Raw genomic sequence first — 18,312 nt, 5'->3', positions numbered from 1 at the left:
GGCTGTTGTGGAGACCTTGGTTCTACCCGGTCATCGTGTGCAGACACAAATCAACCAACCTCACAGCCACAGGTGCAGGCTTGAGAAGCTCAGGATACTGTCAGCTTCTCACTGAAGCTACTGGCCAGAAGATGGCCCCAGAGGAGAAGCCAGCGGACAAGAAGCCTCAGCGGGTGGGAAAGGAAACTCCTGACCACTGGGGCCTGGGGTCAAACACACAGGAAGATGCTCTGGCAGAGGAAGGACGAGAAAGCAGCAGAAGGCAGGCATGTGGACTGGCTGGCAAGAGAAAGGGGAAAGTCCCAGGCTATTAAAGGAGGCAGGTGACCTAACCACTCAGGTAGGAGCCAGCTGCACTATGGGCAGGGCAGAACAGCAGAGTACAGGGCCAGGTGGCTGGGGGCAGGAAGGTGGCAGGAGGGAGCCATCAGAGTCAGTGAGAGCCTAATGAGCTAAACCCTGTGCTTACCTGCCAGAGCCCCACCACGAGGCCAGGGTTCAGGCAGAAGATCCGGATGAGCCTGTCACAGCCAATCATGGTGGACTCAGTTAAATGACTCAGGTCATACTTTGCAATTAAAGAATGCCATCGAGGTCTTTGAACATCCATCAAAATAAAGGAGAGAGAAAAATGAGTTTTTGCATCTCTGTGTAGTCAATTCTCTTTTGTGTTTCTAAAAGAACTTTTAACCACATGCTAATCACATGGTGCTAATAAGGGCAAACAACCCATAGAAATAAAAGGCAAAATGGCTAAGTCCAAACTTCTCACCAATTATCTTATTCTTCCCTGCCCACCCCCATACTGTCAACTCTATGGCCCAGGCAGCAGTGAGCTGAAGAGGAAGAACCTCTTCTAGCCTCGCCCCCTCAAACCCTACACAACACTATGATCAGATCAGAAGTAGATTCTAAATACACAGCACTAGGTCAGGGAGGGAAACAATGAGCAAAGATGAAATCCCTTGAATGACACAAGAGTGGGTGGTCCAGAAGTGAGAATGAAGCCCACAGGTGGGGCTACGGCATATAAGGCAGTGAGAACAACGCCTGGGATGTGAACTGCAAAGTCAGAGTGGGCCGAGAGCACAAGGGAAGTGGCCAGAACAGTAAATCAATGCTGGAAGAGGAGGAGGAGGCAGCTACCACCTTCACAAGGGTTGTGCATTTTATGTCAGGAAGTCAGGATACTACACGCGCCACAGGTCAGCTTTTGGAAGAAAATTACCAGTGGTGAGAAAGTGAGCACAAGAGATTTCTTAGGAAAAGCAAAAGCCTTGTAATGAGTATGAACCCAAGGAAAAGCCACCTCATAAGAGAACATTAATAAGTACTCAGTGGGCATCAGCAAGAGGACACCCATGTATCTGATTTATGCATTTAACAATGAAATCTCTTGATCTTCACAGCAGCCATGCATTCTAAATGCTACACCATGACTGTCATCACCCAATTTTACAGATAAGGAAGGCATCAAGAGAGTAAGTCACCTGCACAAGACCACATATCCAGCAAGTTCAACAGAAAAGTATATTAAAAAATTAGTAATTATGACTTTATGATCTAATATTTAAATCATGATTACTGTATCATTTACTAAAGATGGAAAACATAATAGTTTTATATATCTTTGTGTTACAATGGTTAAAACTAAAATCCTCAAAAGGTCAGCCATCAATCACCCAGGAAATTGTTATGAGAATATCATTCCCTAAGCTATGGACAACCAGAAGAGGGAGCCAAGCTTAGGTTTAACCATCATTGTGATATACCCATTTTTTTTCCTATTCTAGAGTGATCCAGATTAAAGAGAGGCTTGAGGAAGCAATCAAATTAAAATACACCAGTGAGGAGTTCCCGTCGTGGCGCAGTGGTTAACGAATCTGACTAGGAACCATGAGGTTGCGGGTTCAGTCCCTGCCCTTGCTCAGTGGGTTAACGATCCAGCGTTGCCGTGAGCTGTGGTGTAGGTTGCAGACGCGGCTCGGATCCCGCGTTGCTGTGGCTCTGGCGTAGGCCAGTGGCTACATCTCCGATTGGACCCCTAGCCCGGGAACCTCCGTATGCTGTGGGAGCGGCCCAAGAAATAGAAAAAAAAAAAGAAAAAAAAGACAAACAAATAAAATAAAATAAAATAAAATACACCAGTGATATTTTTCAATGACAAAAGTACTACTAATTGGTATTTACATATAAGATGCTGTCACCTGAAAGTTCTGCTGAATCAGTACTTACCTGTTCTTGGTGGGGATTTTAGACCGGTCCATAAACACTGGTGTTACCCCACACAAATCTAAGGTTGACAGTGTGGCAAGACTCGGCCAGTTTTTGCCATACCACACAATCGTGACTGATGAATCGTTGATGGAAAGATCAACATGCTCCATAGTGTATTCTTTTCCACTTTTTTCTTTCACTATAATTACCCAACCTAAACCAGATATTCTGAAGAAAGAAAAGCAAGCAAAAATGTTTGCCTTGTGGCAAAACAAAACAAAAAAACCCCAAACCCACAGTCTATCACATGTCATCTCTAAAAGTACTGTGTTCCCTAAAAGCCAAAGTTCTGAGAACATAGCCGACATGGATTTTCAAGTCACTCACAGTTCTCTCCTAGGACCTTTCTCCTCACCTAACACACACTCGTGGGACAGCTGTGTGTCCCATGCTCTCTACAGAGACAAATAAAACAGAAGCGCTGCCCAGAGGAGGGTGCCTTGACGGTTTCTGCTGCACTAGAGCTGATTAGGCTGCTTCTGCTTTTCATAAACCTTTGGACCACATATAAAGCACAGGAAAATACTATGTATTTTGCAGATACACAAGAACACACACAGTATCAAACAGTCCGTCACAACATAAACTGCACATATGTCCTACATACACACTACTCTGGGCTTATTCCACCTTCTTTTTTAAAGCAACTGTACATTTAGCTGTGTAATAGTCTTCAGGGTGACCATATGCCCACCTCAGGAAGACAGGCATACCTGAGGGCCTCTTTGGTCTTAACCGGGAGGCCTGTGTAAGGGTTGACTGGTTTGAGAACTCGAGCTAGAGCTGCTTTTACAGATGCTATCTGTTTTGTAATATATTCTTTCTTCCAATATCCAGCTTCTTTATCCCCAACTGATAGTAAGTTCATAGACACGGCTGTCTTCTCTACTGAATTAACTTTCCAATTAGATCTTTTAGGTGAAAAGGCAGTTGAGTAGATTCTGATCCAAATAAAACTGGGGGGAAAGAGGATATATGTTAACTAAGAGACATTGCTGTGCACCTGTAATAGTAATATATTAAATGAGATAAATGGAAATTTTTGAATAGTCTAGTTCCAAGAACAAGTCAAGCTGAACATTTATAGTTGTTCATATATTAAGGTGAACTGTAGTTTGAGATAAGTGTTAGATTCACCAACACTAGAAACACATATTAACTGGAAAATCTTGTTTCCCAGGGTTGAGTTAAAATGAGCAATCTCATATTATCTGACATCATCCCAAATAAGAATCACCTTCTTACACCAATAATTGAATAGAAGATCTATTACAGAAAAAAGAAGTATACAACATGATTTCTTATCTTAAATATGTAGGTTATTTAAAAGATTTATACATACAGAGAGAAATATCAACAGTAACTGAACTGCATGTTATTTTTGTTTTCTGTATTTTAATTTTTTACCAATGAACAAGACTGCTTACACCAAAAAGGAAAAATGAAGACTATTAATAAAAAGTAACATGACAGTTAACATTTTTGAGTGTATATGTTAAGCACTGCTTCAGCACTCTGTGTGCATTAACTCATTCAACCCTCCCAGCAAACCTGTGAGGAAGCTACTACGATTGTCCCCACTGAACAGATGATGTGACTGAGCCCAGATGCAAAGTGACCTAGCCCAGGTGTGTGTTTGTAAGTCATGGAAGCAGCACTAAACCCATGCAGCCTTGGCCCCTGCCTCTCACTGCCTCTTCAACAGCACAAAGAAATGGGCTCAAGGAAAATAAACAACTGCATCCACACTCAGAGAGCCAATGGGCCACAACGCTGGAATTCCACTTCAGCTTCATCCCCAAGTCTGTGATCCTCCCACTCAGCACAAAGGGCCCAGGAAGGCATGGGAGAGAGTGGTGAGGGGGACTGGGCCCAGGGTCCCCCTCAGCCAACTTCTCCCCATTGGGAAGAGAAGTAGCATTTGTGAGGAAACTGAAGCAGGGTAGGTTAACATCAATGTCCTGATGTGAATGGCCAATTTTACGTAAATAAATGCAATTATTTGCTAACTTCTGTCTCTACATTTCTATTTAATGCAGAAAGGGGTGAGATGGCTAGTGGCCAAGAGAGAGCATGAGAAGGTGGCCCACTATAGGAGAGAGCGTGGAAGGAGGCTACCCCCTACAGAAGTGGGGGTGGGGGGCAGTGGGTACTGAGCATCAGGCCAGGTAGCCGCTGGAATGACCCTCTCAGGCTGGGCAGTATCTACAGCTTCTCAAACACAAGACTGGGGGAGGGTTGCCTCCAGGCATTCCTCAGATCTTCCAACAAATCCACAGGCAGTCATACCCCTACAGACATCCCTTTCTAGTACCAGTTTTCCAGGTCACTTCTCCCTTCACAAAAATCACTTCACACCAGGATTTTTACCTTATTTATGTTTCAGCTCAAAAATTTCTGGGCTTTCATACATGGCCTAATAGATGCAAAGTGATGATTAGTTGAGTATACGTAAGTCTTAGCTGTTTCATCAAGACCCCTTGAAGAGACACTTTTAAAAACTTCCTCTGCATAAAACCTTGCTCATGTTTTCTTCTAATTTATTTTACTCCTCATCTCACTCCACTTAAGTGTTCTTTTACTTCAGTAACATCTTCACTGAGTCCCATATCCCCACATCAGCACTACAGGAACTGCAGCTAATCATATTTTTTAGGCGCTTGAGTGAACAAAAACTGCAGAACCAACAGGGTCCCAGAGAAAGGCGGGGAATCTGCTGCCCCACACACCCTCTGGTACAATAACTACCCAACACTCATTTGATGAACCACTTTCACACATGTTACCTCAATTTACCATCAGTGGAGCCTCAAGAGGAAAAAATGTCGTATAGAATTAAAATGTTATATACATCTTGTTCCCCTTGATTATTTATAAAATACAAATGTCAAGTTTAAGATGCTTTGAACAGTCCCCAAACCCCCTTCCATTCATTTCTTGATCAAAAAATGCTCCACCTTGTTAAAAAGCTAAAGTGGGTTTAAGGACAAGAGAAATTTGTCCAAGGGATCATCAGTCAAGCAGAAAAACTTCAATCACATTGCTTAGGAAATGGGGCCAATTTAATGGTCTGATAAACAGTGTTTCCCAGAGGGCTGGGAAACAAAAAGCCCATGTGATGATCCAGATCCAGACGGACCCCTGCTTTCCCATCATCTCCACGTGGGACCGGTGCTCACACTGAGGGCTGCCCTGTACCAGGCAGGGAGGCATCCCCACTGACACAAGTGGGGCACAAGGGAGACCCCACCCCTATGACATGTCTCCTCATAAGTCAACAGTGTAACTGGCTACACTGTGTGCTCCTGCCCTCTCTTCAAAGCAAGCCTTAGAAAGTACCATTAGCTTTTCATCTATCATTTGCCTATCCAATTGTTAATACATCTGAGGTCAGACCAGTCTGAGGACTGCCTGGGAAATCAGACTATGACTCTCAAAAATACAATTCAACTTGTACAATTATGATTCATCCTCAAAAAATAAAATAAACATAAGAGTAACTTCATAAGAAGCTCAGTTTTTACAGGACAACATTCCAGAAAGTGGGAAAGACACATAATCAATAATAAAAGTCTGCCAAGAACAGGACCCAAACCTCAGCATAAGCCCAAACCTGCTGAGAGGCCCAGTGCCTAAACCATGTGGGCCTTGAAGTTAAGTGCACAGAGGGTTAGAAATTAAGAAATTTATCACTGATTATCTAAAGAGTCTGAGTTCTATGCTTGAATAAAGAATCTCCAAAAAGCTGCAGTTTGGGACATTTAGTTGGAAAATGCCTCACTGCACTTTGCCTTAGTGAATGTCTTCAACTCTTACTGAGGGTCATTAAGAAAGAGAACCCCCAAGTGCTCTGCATTACTTCCAGAACTATTTCATGAAAGGATGCTATGTGTGTAAACTGACACAGAAATGTATTCTCTAGTATAGAAAAAAAACCTTTTAAAATTAAGAACCATCCTGTCCAGAGAACAGTATATGGCCTTTCTTATTAGCATGACCTGGAAAAATGTTTAAAACACAGACTGCAGAGCAGAGAGTCAGAATCTGAAGAAATGTACACCAGGGATCCAAATGTCTTTTGTAAACCCTCCCACCCCCCAGCTGGTTCTGGTGCAGTCATTCTGGGGAACCACTGGACAGGTGCCTCTTGTTCGCTGTGTTCCAAGACCCACAACATCAAGCCCTGCCTCCGTCACTCTCGTTTCCTCACCTATTTAACCACTGGGAAAATCTGCATTCCCCCATCCTGACCTTTTCCCTGGTTGATATGGTGGAATCTCTGTAGAAGCAATACATGTCTGATCTTTTGATGCTGACCGGGAGAGGGACCTCAAAGTGAAGATGCCATAACACTTACCAGAAGTTAGCAGAATTCCATTGCCTTGTCACCAAGATAAAACTGAGGTGAAGGAGTTCCTGTTGTGGTTAACGAATCCGACTAGGAACCATGAGATTGCGGGTTCGATCCCTGGCCGCACTCAGTGGGTTAAGGATCCAGTGTTGCCAATAAGCTGTGGTGTAGGTCACAGACACGGCTAGGATCTTGAGTTGTTGTGGCTCTGGTGAAGGCCGGCAGCTACAGCTCCAATTAGACCCCTAGCCTGGGAACCTCCATATGCTGCACATGCAGCCCTAGAAAAGACAAAAAAAAAAACTGCAGACAAAGATCACAGCGATGGAACAGAAGAGGGGTCTCACTCCTCTTTCTGCAGATGCCCAGGCAAGCTCTGCTGGCTCCAGTCCCCAGAAGCAAAGGCCTATGAGTGCACTCTCTCACCTGGCCCACCCCCACACTTCCCAGCAAGCAAGGTTCATGGCTGGCAGGCCTGGGTTCTCCCCAAGCCTCCCTAATGGAGCCACATTCTTATCTTCTTTTAGGACCTGCTTCTGAGGCCAGGGCTAGGGTTAATCAGAGAAGGCCCCTCAGGGCCCCCGCAGACTGGGTGCCCTTAGGGAAGAGCAAGACCTCCTGGCCAACAGACCAAAAGCCACTTTCACCAACAGCTACACCAATAACAAGCGTGATCTTTTTCAGTTCATGTAGTATTTCTTTCTTCAAGTACATCAATACAAATCTTTGAAAATATCATACATTAGACATATTTCTACTCATGTCCAAACCTACTTTTGAAATTCTTTTGAATTTTTTAAAAAACGGTTAAAAAGCTCTTAACTAGTCTTTACAACTTTCATCAAGACACCATCAAATACAACAGAGAGGTTTGGTTTTCTCCTTACTTGTCATTGGCCAGATGATAAAAGCGCCTGTTCACACATCCCATGCACAGCAAGGTCACAGCATCCAAGTAGAACAAGATCTTCAGCAGGATTTCTGAAGGCAGACTGAGAGGGGAGAGGTCAGAGGGGTGCCCAGAAAACCACTGGCCTCAAGGCAGTAACACAAGATCACTGAGCACAGATTGGCAACAGCGCTGGAAATACTGTGGCAATAAACAAATGGTGATGCAGAGACAGAAGTTGAGACAATGATGTTGGAAAATGGTGCTGACAGATGTGCTGATGCAGGGTGGTCACAAAGCTTCAGTTTGTTTTAAAAAAAAATGCACTATCTGTGAAGCATAAAGTGAAGCACAAGGAAATAGGGTCTGTGTTAATAAGAAAAACTCACAATCCCCCTCCCATGCTAGAGACAGCAAAGTTGCAAAAAAAAAAAAAAAAAAAAAAAACACACTTTGTGACCTTTTAAATTATCCAGTGCATACAGTTTTTATATTTTGATTCAACTATTTCACAAAAAGTCATAGTCATTACTTTTTAAATCAGTGTTTTTAAACAAACATAATTGGGCTTAAATAAAACATTTCAGAAAGGTATCTAGTAACTGTAAGAATCACTTAATTGGGGAGTTCCCATCATGGCTCAGCAAAAACGACTCTGACTAGCATCCATGAGGATGCAGGTACAATCTCTGGCATTACTCAGTGAGTTAAGGATCCAGAGTTGCAGTGAGCTGTGGTATAGGTCAAAGACACAGCTCAGATCCAATTTGACCCCTAGCCTGGGAACCTCCATATGCTGTGATTGTGGCCCTAAAAGAAAAAAAAAAAAAAAAAGAATTATTTAATTGGACTAAAACCTCATTCAAGATGGGCATTAGCCAGGTTTTACTCTCCTACCCACAGACAAACATAGAAGGGATGGGGAGTTCCCGTCGTGGCGCAGTGGTTAACGAACCCGACTAGGAACCATGAGGTTGCGGGTTCGGTCCCTGCCCTTGCTCAGTGGGTTAACGATCTGGTGTTGCCGTGAGCTGTGGTGTAGGTTGCAGACGCGGCTCGGATCCCACGTTGCTGTGGCTCTGGTGTAGGCCGGTGGCTACAACTCCAATTCGACCCCTAGCCTGGGAACCTCCATATGCCGCGGGAGCGGCCCAAGAAATAGCTAAAAAGACAAAAAAAAAAAAAGGGGATGGGAGGGTCCTCTCCAGGTACTTCCAGCAAAAGAAGAAAACCTCCATTTCATGGTTAAAAGAGTTGATCTCAAAGATGTTCTTGTTATGATCTCATAACAGTTCTTCAAAGCTGGTACAATGTTCACACCCATACTGGGTTCCTTTCTATTGGATTCTAGAAAGGAACAGGTGGGGATGGGGTCAGTGGGGAGAGAAAGAGACAGAGGAAGGTGAGGGGTAGGACAATAAGAAAATCTGCTCAAGAAAGTGTCATCTGTGATGCTCATTCTCAGCTTGTGGCAACCCCAAAGACCCACTGCAGTCCTTCACAGCTGTCCTGCTCCCTGTTCCCTTGGGAAAGCCCACCCCTGCAAAGCTGCATCTGGACCCACGATCAGGTCCTCAGGCCCTTTCCTACCCAGGGGTTCAGCCCTTCCAGCCCTGCCTCCCCCTCCTGCTACTGCTCTTCCCCATCACCCACATCAGCCTCCAAAGACCCTCCCCAAATGCCACATCCTAAAATGATGCTCTCCTGACCCCATCTTCCCCCACAACTGCCAAGCTTCTGGGAAAGAACCAAAGAAAATTCCAAAGCCCTGTCCACAGCTGCTGCCTCCCCTACCTTGCCTTCCACCTTCTTTTTGTTTTTTACATTTCAGGGTAAAAAATAATCATCTAGCCCCCATTACTTTCCACTGGCCTGAAACAGCTTTGAGGCTGCCCCCCTCCACTGCCCTCAGCACCACCTATCCAGCAGCCATCCCTCTCCTGGTCACACAACACCCCTTCTCCTTTCTAGGACCTCTCTGGTCTTTCCTGGCTCCCCAGCTGGTTTTAAACATCCTAGGCCCTCTGCACTTGCTCCCAAGTCCCCTCCACTTTCACCTCTGCACTCTGCCCAAGATGTCCCATTGCCTCTCATAGCTGTGGACCTCACAGACCTGCCCCAAACCAGCCCACCATCCATCAGCATCCCACTCCTGTGTCCAGGAGTCTGCTGTCATGCTCCTGCTCCCAATCCCAGTGCTTTCCAGCCCAACAAGCAGCACCTCCATGTACACACCACTCAAGCCAATAGTTTGGGACATATGTCTGCTTCCACATCTAATTCACAAACAAGTCATGTCAGTTATGCCCAAATATATCTCAATTTTGCCAGTGTTTCCCCATCCCCCCATCTTTTAGAGAAGAGAGACAGGTGAACAAGGTAATTCTAGAAATCAAATGACATCACACCTCTGTGCTTAAAATCGTCACATTGTGAATAAGATCCAGACTCCTACCCACATCCTGGGAGGCCTGGGGCCGCCTCCCTTCATTCACCCACTGCCCGCTGCCTGGCACCGATGCTCCTCCTGCAAGGCAAGGCCTGCTCTCTGCCCACCTGGATTCCCCACTCTGGATGTACTTCTCCGAGCTTTCATCTCCATCTTCATTCTCAGCTTAAATGTCAGCTTCTCAGAGAAGTCCTTCCTGCCCACCCACCCCCACTGCGCCAGATTATGGAGCCCATGTGTTTTCTCAATAACACATATCCCAGCTTCTAATCCATTGCTTGTTTTAATCTATCTCCCATAAGACCGTAAGCCTCATGAGGACATAGACAAAGAGGGACCCTCTGTCTTCCCCCCGAGGCACAGCCCTGGTGCAGAGAAGGTCCTTGGATTCTGATGGATGGATCAGCTGAAGGAAACCTTGTTCCATCTCTCACATCAGATTATTTCATGACAGGTTCTATCCCAAGTTTACAGTTCAAAGCTTACACTGATGTTCTTAATTAAATCTTTCTTTTTTGGCTTTTTGTTTCTTTTTAAAAACACAATAAAAGTGCGCACACTCTCAGCTGAGCTAGTTATGATATGGTATTAAAAGCCCAAACCCTGAAATCAGGCAGCTTAGTATGAATCTGAATTTCCCAGTGGGTAGACCATGTGAGCCTCACTCCCTGCACTGTAAGATGCCCACAGCAGCACCAGCTCGCAGGCCTCTAAAGAATGCTTAGCACATAGCTAGTGCTCCAAAAATGTTAGGACAGTAAGAATTCGCAGGCCTTTCAGCATTAATTTCAAATAATAAATTTTTATTAAGTTTCTACAGATCCTGTTGCTGAAGGTCACAGCACGAATGTACCATGGCAAAATGGGTTCCCAAAATACTGAGAGCTGAGAGGTTCAGAAACATCCTGAGCTTTCAGAAGAACAGACTTTAATCTTCTTCCTCCTTTTTTAAGGGTCTTTATCAACTGGAAAGTGAATAATTTTGAAGAAGACTTTTCACAAAGGAAAATTAAATTAATTGTCACTTTTAGAAGTTTAACTTCATGAAACTAGTCTAACGATGACAGTGGTGACAGGCTGATGACTCACATCAAATTCTCTGTGTTGTACATTCTTCCCACACAATTCTATTCTTAGAGAACCTGAAAATAGCAACCTGGTATATCCAGCATTAAACTTTCTCTACTAACTCCCCCCAAGAGCCCTGGTGGGTGGCAGACTACGCCTGCCCCTTACCTGTCCAGAGACACAGAGCAGCCAGTGTGGAATTTCTCACAGCGCACATCCCGTTGGACACAGTGATTCTGAGCAGCACAGCCTGCAGCCAGTCTGACACCCAGGCCCATTCTGAAAGCAGATGTGGAAAATACAAATTACAATGAAAGGTAAACTGTCTGTTCCTGTTTACAAAACTCTAGACTGTTCCCTGGGACGCTCCATCTAAAGAAAGAGAGGGAGGGACGAAGAGAGGGAGGGAGGGAGGGACTATGAAACATTCAGTGTCCCATGTAAACCTGAAAACTGGCCTCACTCTGATGAAGTTTATTACAGGCTGTCACCCCATCAAAGGGATGCTTAAAACGTACTGAATGGATACAAAAAAGAAAAAGATAAGCTCTACCAATGGTCCAGTTCCAATAACACAACAGAAACCTAGTAAACATAACATCAGTAGAGGAAAAACAACTTCTGTGAACCAGAGCTGCTATCCCAATCCCAGACTGCTGATCTTTGAGGGAAAAGGCCGACTCCAGCTCTTCCTTTGGCTGTCACAGCCACAGGTGTGCCAAACACTCATCCTCAACTCTGTCTACATTCTAACATCTCCTGTTCAATGGAATAGGTCAATAGGTCTTAATTGGTCATCTTTTTTTATTTTAGTGGTAAATAATAAACATAAAATAATAGTGAATCTTACAATCAATGGCTTTTAATATTTGATGAAATAGAATATGATATTTTATGCAGTTAGTCCTTTTCAGGGGTTCCTAAAATATATTTACATTAAAATCAGTCCTCAAAACCAGCAGTACTCAACAGCAGCTTGGCAGGGGTCTGAAGTGCCCAGAAAGCTATGGAGCTCACAGCCTCTCACTTGCAGGCAGCTGCCCACAGAGAGCACTCCTGGTGCACATGTGACTTCTCTTGGTAAGATTTAGAATCTGATTCTTTACCCCCTCACTCCCCACCCTCTCCACACACACCAGTCATTGACCCACCTACGGGCCAGTGTGCTAAAATCTAGAGTGCAAACCATCCACATGTTAGTTCATCAGCTCTATGGCTCTAAGTATGTACTTTGTTCACCAAAATTTAACCACCCCTACACGTTTTTCCTACCAAGATGATTTCATGGGATTTTTCTTTTCAGAAACAAGCATAACGCCTGGCACGTGGTAAGACCACAATAAACAGTAGCTATCCTCTGCACACTGGCATCTCAACCGAGGAGAGGCTGAAAACAGTAAACCCTCCCAGTTCCTGCTGCTAGCCATGCCTCTCCAGTGAGCTTCAGCAAAAGGCACTCAAGGTGCTCTTCATCTTTTCTAACTTCCTAGCCAACGAGTAAGAGCAGAACCAGTGGTTTTCAATCTGTGCTCTGCAGAAAGTGCAGAAAGGGGGTGGAGGGTGGGGCCAGCGAGAGAGGCTAATTTGGAAAGCTTCACAATCTCCCTCTCCCCCTTTAATCAGAGAAGTCCACCTCTGCTTCTGCTGACAATTTTATTTAAGCGAAGATTCACACAATAGAAAAGCTTCAAGTCCACGGACCTGGCTCTAACACAGTAATCAGAGATAAAATACAATTTCCTAATTGTATTATTTTCCTAGAGCTGCCTTAACAAAGTATCTTAAACTAGTTGGCTTAGTACAAAAGAAACTTACTGTCTCACAGACCTTCGAGTCAAAAGCCCCAAAACCAGGTGTTGGGAAAGCCACACTTCCTCCCAAGGCTCTAGGGCAGACCTTCCTCACCTGTCCCCTCTGGGAGTTGCCCACAATCCTTGCTGTTAATTTGCAGCAGCTAAGCTAGCTCCAATCTCTGCTCTATCCTTACATGGCCATCTTCCTACTGATGATCGTCACATTCAGTTTAGGACACACCCTAATTCAGCATGACCTCATCTTAATTAATTACATCTGCAGAAACCCTATTTCCAACTAAAGTCACATCCTGAGGTTCTGAGTGGACATGAATTTTGGAGGAAAGAGAACCTCTTCCCAATTCAACACAATATACAGTTTTTTCAAGTATTTTAAAGTGATTTAAAAGCATTCTGTATTTTAAGTGGTTAACTACTCTTGTAAACTCTACATGACCTGTCTTACATATTCAAAGAGAATATCTTCAGGAGACAAAGGTTTCTGATACTTAAGTTTTAAGTAAACAGAATTTCTATTACTCTTCCATCAAATAATAGTATCTATTCAGAGTTCCCAGTCAGTGGCTTTTAGACTCCTACAAGTGTGAAGGGTCATGACAAGAAGACTGAGTCTGAATGACTGAGGAACGACTGAGGGACGTCTCTCACTGATACTATTTTTTAAACTTAATATTGCTGTGGTTGATCAAATATAAATTTGTTTATAGCAGCATTGGTAAACTGATAATAGCTTTTTGCCATTATGTATTTCCTTAATCAAAAGATGCCAAAAGAAAATCAAAATTACTCTAAGCCTTTCCAAGGGAATGGAAGAAAACATAAATTAATACAATATATCGACCAATTTCAATCTACCGCATTGGCAAAGACCAAATAAATGTAAGGACAGGGTAGCTCTGTTGCAAACAAACAAGTATTCTCCTTCACTGCTGAGAGCACAAATTGCTACAAACGGTATGGAAAGCCAAGTCCAGTATATATCAAGATCCTTAAAAGACACCTATGTTTTCTGTAGGCCAAGGATTCCACACTTTGAAATAAATTCCAAGGCAAGAAAATGAGCCCAAAGACTTCGCTCCAGAACCTCCATCACTCAAGTTCCTGCTGTGGTAGTGGGTTAAGGATCCGACATCGCCGCAGCTGTGGCATAGGTCACAACTCCTGCATAGATTCAGTCCTTGACATGGGAACTTCCTGTAAGCCAAGGGTGCAAGTGAACAAGAAAAAAAAAAAAAAAAGGCAGCTTGGGAGTACGGTAGTACAGTTTCACAGCACAATTCTTTAGGCTGGAGCTGTGATTCTCAAAGATCTCCACACCATTCTGGGTACCAGGCCCCCCAAATCTGGGAGAATAGCCTGCAGAAAGCTCAAAACTTCCTTAAATCCCTTATTTAATATTAAAAATTAATGCAAATGTTGCATTCTATTGTATTATGTGTCTTGCAAAAACACATCATAGGGAGTTCCCTGATGGTCTAGTGATTAGGATTCAGCTTTTTCACCACTGTGAACCAGGTTCAATCCCTGGTCTGAGAACTGAGATCCCACATCAAGCTGATGCACATGGCAGCCAAAAAAAAAAAGAGTATTCTATCACTCACCATTTATTTAATATTTTTCACCAAAGTTGTGACATTAATTTTCCATGTCAGGAAGGTGTCCCTCTGCATCCCCTGCCCACTGGCTCCTATCTATTTGAGAAGTACAGCCTATTTGTCACTGTTTTGTTTCCCCATAATTAAAATAGGTCTCTGGAGTCCCTCATTTCCAGAACAGAAGACTGAGGCTCTAAGGAGGTGACCAACAGCGACTTTGTTAAGGTCCCAGCTGGAGGCCAAGAGACCCAGGACCCTCCCTTCCTGATTGTCCTTCCAGAGCTCTTTCTACTTTGTTATTATACATATTATCAGAATGGATTTTCAGAGCACATCTCTATTTCTCCAAAAAATAAACTAACTGCTCACTTTAAAGGGCCACACAATTAACAATCAGTAAGTTCCATACACGTCCTCACATAGATCCATATATCTACAAAGTACAGTACATATTTGGCTGATATAATCAGTAAGATGACATTTAGTTTAAAATGGCGTTGGTTGCCCTGTGGTTCTATGAGCTAAGGATTCAGTGCTGTCACTGCTGTGGCTCTATCTACAACTGTGGTATAGGTTTTTCACCTGACCCAGAAATTTCTGCACGCCACAGGTATGCCAAAAAATAAATACATAAATAAATAAAACTGCTTTTTTTTTTCAAGTGACAAACTTTACCTTATCACTTCGAATAAGTTCAGAATTTTAAAAACCAACTTCCTAGGCCTGATTTTTAATATCTGATAAATCAAAGAAATTAGACCAAAAATTAATCCATCTTGGGAGTTTCCGTCATGGCTCAGTGGTTAAAGAATCTGACTAAGAACCTTGAGGTTGCGGGTTCGATTCCTGGCCTTGCTCAGTGGGTCAGGGATCCGGCGTTGCCATGAGCTGTGGTGTAGGTCGCAGACGCGGCTCGGATCCCGGCCTTGCTGTGGCTGTGGCATAGGCCGGTGGCTACAGCTCCGATTGGACCCCTAGCCTGGGAACCTCCATATGCCGTGGGAGCAACCCAAGAAATAGCAAAAAAGACAAAAAAAAAATTAATCCATCTTGATATGATTTCTGCTATATTTCTTACAATTTAAGATATTTATTCATATTCACATTTTATGTTAAAAAGATTTACACATATCACATATTTTGTGTGATTCCTTGTTAAAATCTAATTTTTCTTCATTGAGACATTAAAAATAACCACCTACTTTGACTATAATCAATCATTCTTAGGAGCTGACTTTTCTTTACCAAAAGAACTTATATATCACTAAATCACAGCTTGACATGCAGACTCCCATGCCAGGCATAATTACAGGCACTCTAATTACACCATTTCAACAAAAAGTTCACTCAACTTACAAAGTAATAGAAGATTCATCATATAACAATCATTCTGCTTCCCACTAACAGCATTATATATAAAAACTAATTTTAGTAGCAGTGGCAAATTGATTTAAAGTTCAAGCTTCCTATTTTAAATTCCAGTCTCTCTCTCCTACATAATAGAAATTTTGCAGGCATTGTCACCATTTTGTCATAAGGCTTGTGATTTGTCTAACATTATAGCTGTTGTTAAGAATTGACTATTACTGTGTTACTAAGGGACAGGACTGCTTCTGAAACCTGAGTAAGTGGGGTAACAGGTCCTAGGATGAATGTAAGACATAGTTCTGGAGATTCCGGTGGAATATATAACTTAAGTAGTTGAGCTGATAAGTAACAGAATACTTTTTTATGCTTAAACATAGATATTTGGTTTATTAGAAGGCATAATATGTGTGACTTTTTGTGTCCACAAATTGAGAAGACTTACAACCAAAAAGGCAGTGCTCAAGAATGAAAACGGTAAACTCTGGTCATGGCACAGAGGAAATGAATCTGACTAGTATCCATGAGGACACAGGCTTGATACCTGGCCTTGCTCAGCGGGTTAAGGATCTGGTGTTGCTGTGAGTTGAGGTGTAGGTCACAGACCCAGCTCGGATCCAGCGTTGCTGTGGCTGTGGTGTAGGCCATCAGCTACAGTTTCAATTAAACCCCCAGCCTGGGCACTTCCATATGCCCCAGGTGCAGCCCTAAAAAGACAAAAAAAAAAAAAAGAATGCAAACGGTCTTTAGCATTAACCCTCCACCTGCTAATCTAACTGGAATGATGGGTGCAGAGCTAAGAACAGCTCACGATAAAAGAGGGATTTAATACGGTATCACAATAGTATTCAGATGCTTTTGACAAACTGGGTCTCTCACTTTGTGAAGTAAGCCATTAACCTTGGAGTTAAGCTGCCAAGTTCCTTTTGGAAAGCAACTGCTTCCTCCTGTCCCCTGTTCCTTCCTCATCTCACCCTTCAAAGCTGCCTTTTCTCATTGTAGAAGAGGGGCACTCTTCAATTCCAGGGTACTCCGTAAGAAATGGAGCAGAGATGAGCCCCCCAGACACCAGAACTTGATACCATACGCCCCGCCCTAGCGCCTGGGCAGGAAAACGGCAGAAAAGGACTAGGGGCTGAGCACTAACGGGTGTCTGTCTAGAAAGCAACCCTCCTAGGTTTGCTTTGGAAAGCAGACTGGCCTTGAGGTCGGAAGTGCAGCTCCCAGACCAACCTGCCTAACAAAGAGTTATCTGGTTAGGGGTTGAGCCTTCCATTCACAAACCGCGCTCAGGAGAAAAAACATTTTTAAGAGTATATTCTACTTCTCTAGGATATAAAGTCAAGAAAAAGACAAAATGTGATTCCTGGTGCCAGAATAAGGAAGCAACTTCGGGAACACGTTCCGTAGAGGGGGCCGCTCGCACCTACCTCCGCAGGTGGAGCGCATCAACGCTGCGCCTCTCCCGAGGGCTGCTCGGGGTCTCGGGCTTACACGCCCCAGCTTCGGGCAGGGCCCATTAACTTAATGAACTGAGGGGAAAATATTCCCGAGAAGCTCCACTACTTGAATTTATTTGGGGTAGCCCCAAGCTCCCAAGCTTTAGAAACTTTTTCCCGCCGGCCTTCCAGACATTTCTCGCGCTAAAAGCAGCGGGGCAGAACCAATGAAAATCAAAGGAAAGGGAGGCGGGGGAGTAAGAAACTTCCCTTACGGGGGACTCCCTGGGCTCACACCCCCGCCGGCAGTACCCTGCCCGCGGCCCCCGAGAGTCACCTGAACCCCGCGCTCCTGGCGGCTTCTCCCGCGCTCCCGGGGGCCCAGAAGTCGCCGCCAATCCGCGGGCGCCGAGCCAGGAGGCCGAGCCAGTACTGCTGCAGGAGCCGGCCGCGTCCAGTCGCCATGGAGACCCAGCTGGAGCACCAGCAGCGCCCTCCTCCTTCCTACCGTCGCACCGCCCAGGGTCACGCCCACTCGACGCCAGCGCACGCCCCGACGTGCGTACGCAACGGAGGGGCGGGGTCAAGAACCACACCGCCTTTCCACTCGGAGTGGTTCTAGGAACGTATGGGGCCCGGTTTCTAGCAACTGCTGGAAGTCCTGACGCCTAGCAAGTGTATCGCCTGGACTTTACGGCGGCTACGCCCTTGCCCCTCCCCCTTGCTGACTCTGGCACTTTGCGGCTGCTTCCTGTCTGATTTCCTTGGAGAAACAAATACAAAGGCTGTGACACTTGGCCTTAAGGAAAGGCATAGCCACAGTCACACCGAGAACTTCCCAGTTTACATAGCCCTCTTTAGAGGGTTGTAAGAACTTGCAGTTTCTAATTGCTAACTTGACCTTCCTAGGTGCGTTTTGTGCTACGCAGAGCAGGGAGCCCCGCCCACCGTCCCAACATGGTCTCGCCTTTCTGTCGCGCCCAGTACGTGCGGTGTGTGCGCAGGCGGCCACGCAGAGGAGCTTGGGAGGCAGCCTTGGACTGTGGGAGATGTAGGCCTAAGGCC

The 18,312-nt window shown here is 44.5% G+C and overlaps 1 protein-coding gene across 5 annotated transcripts in view; it reads right to left on the bottom strand.

The window, feature by feature from the left end:
• Positions 1–18,221, bottom strand: part of FBXO15 (F-box protein 15) — a 42,798-nt gene extending 24,577 nt beyond the window's left edge. For 2 of the 5 annotated variants that reach the window (XM_005659828.3, XM_021099181.1), the window contains exons 1-6: positions 17,585–18,221; positions 11,203–11,313; positions 7,516–7,620; positions 2,991–3,233; positions 2,236–2,445; positions 470–596 (exon numbers count right to left, since the gene is read on the bottom strand). In XM_005659828.3, coding sequence (XP_005659885.1) covers positions 470–596; positions 2,236–2,445; positions 2,991–3,233; positions 7,516–7,620; positions 11,203–11,313; positions 17,585–17,712 — 924 coding nt within the window. In that variant the 5' untranslated portion in view covers positions 17,713–18,221. Of the gene's footprint in view, positions 1–469; positions 597–2,235; positions 2,446–2,990; positions 3,234–7,515; positions 7,621–11,202; positions 11,314–12,849; positions 12,960–17,238; positions 17,562–17,584 lie in introns of those variants that run through there. The other 3 variants (XM_021099187.1, XM_021099189.1, XM_021099193.1) reach the window with 3 other exon arrangements.

The sequence above is a fragment of the Sus scrofa genome, chromosome 1 (assembly GCF_000003025.6).
Source record: "Sus scrofa isolate TJ Tabasco breed Duroc chromosome 1, Sscrofa11.1, whole genome shotgun sequence".
Taxonomy (NCBI): domain Eukaryota; kingdom Metazoa; phylum Chordata; class Mammalia; order Artiodactyla; family Suidae; genus Sus; species Sus scrofa.
The sequence above is the reverse complement of the archived record's forward strand: the minus strand, read 5'-3'. Positions and strand labels throughout refer to the sequence as shown.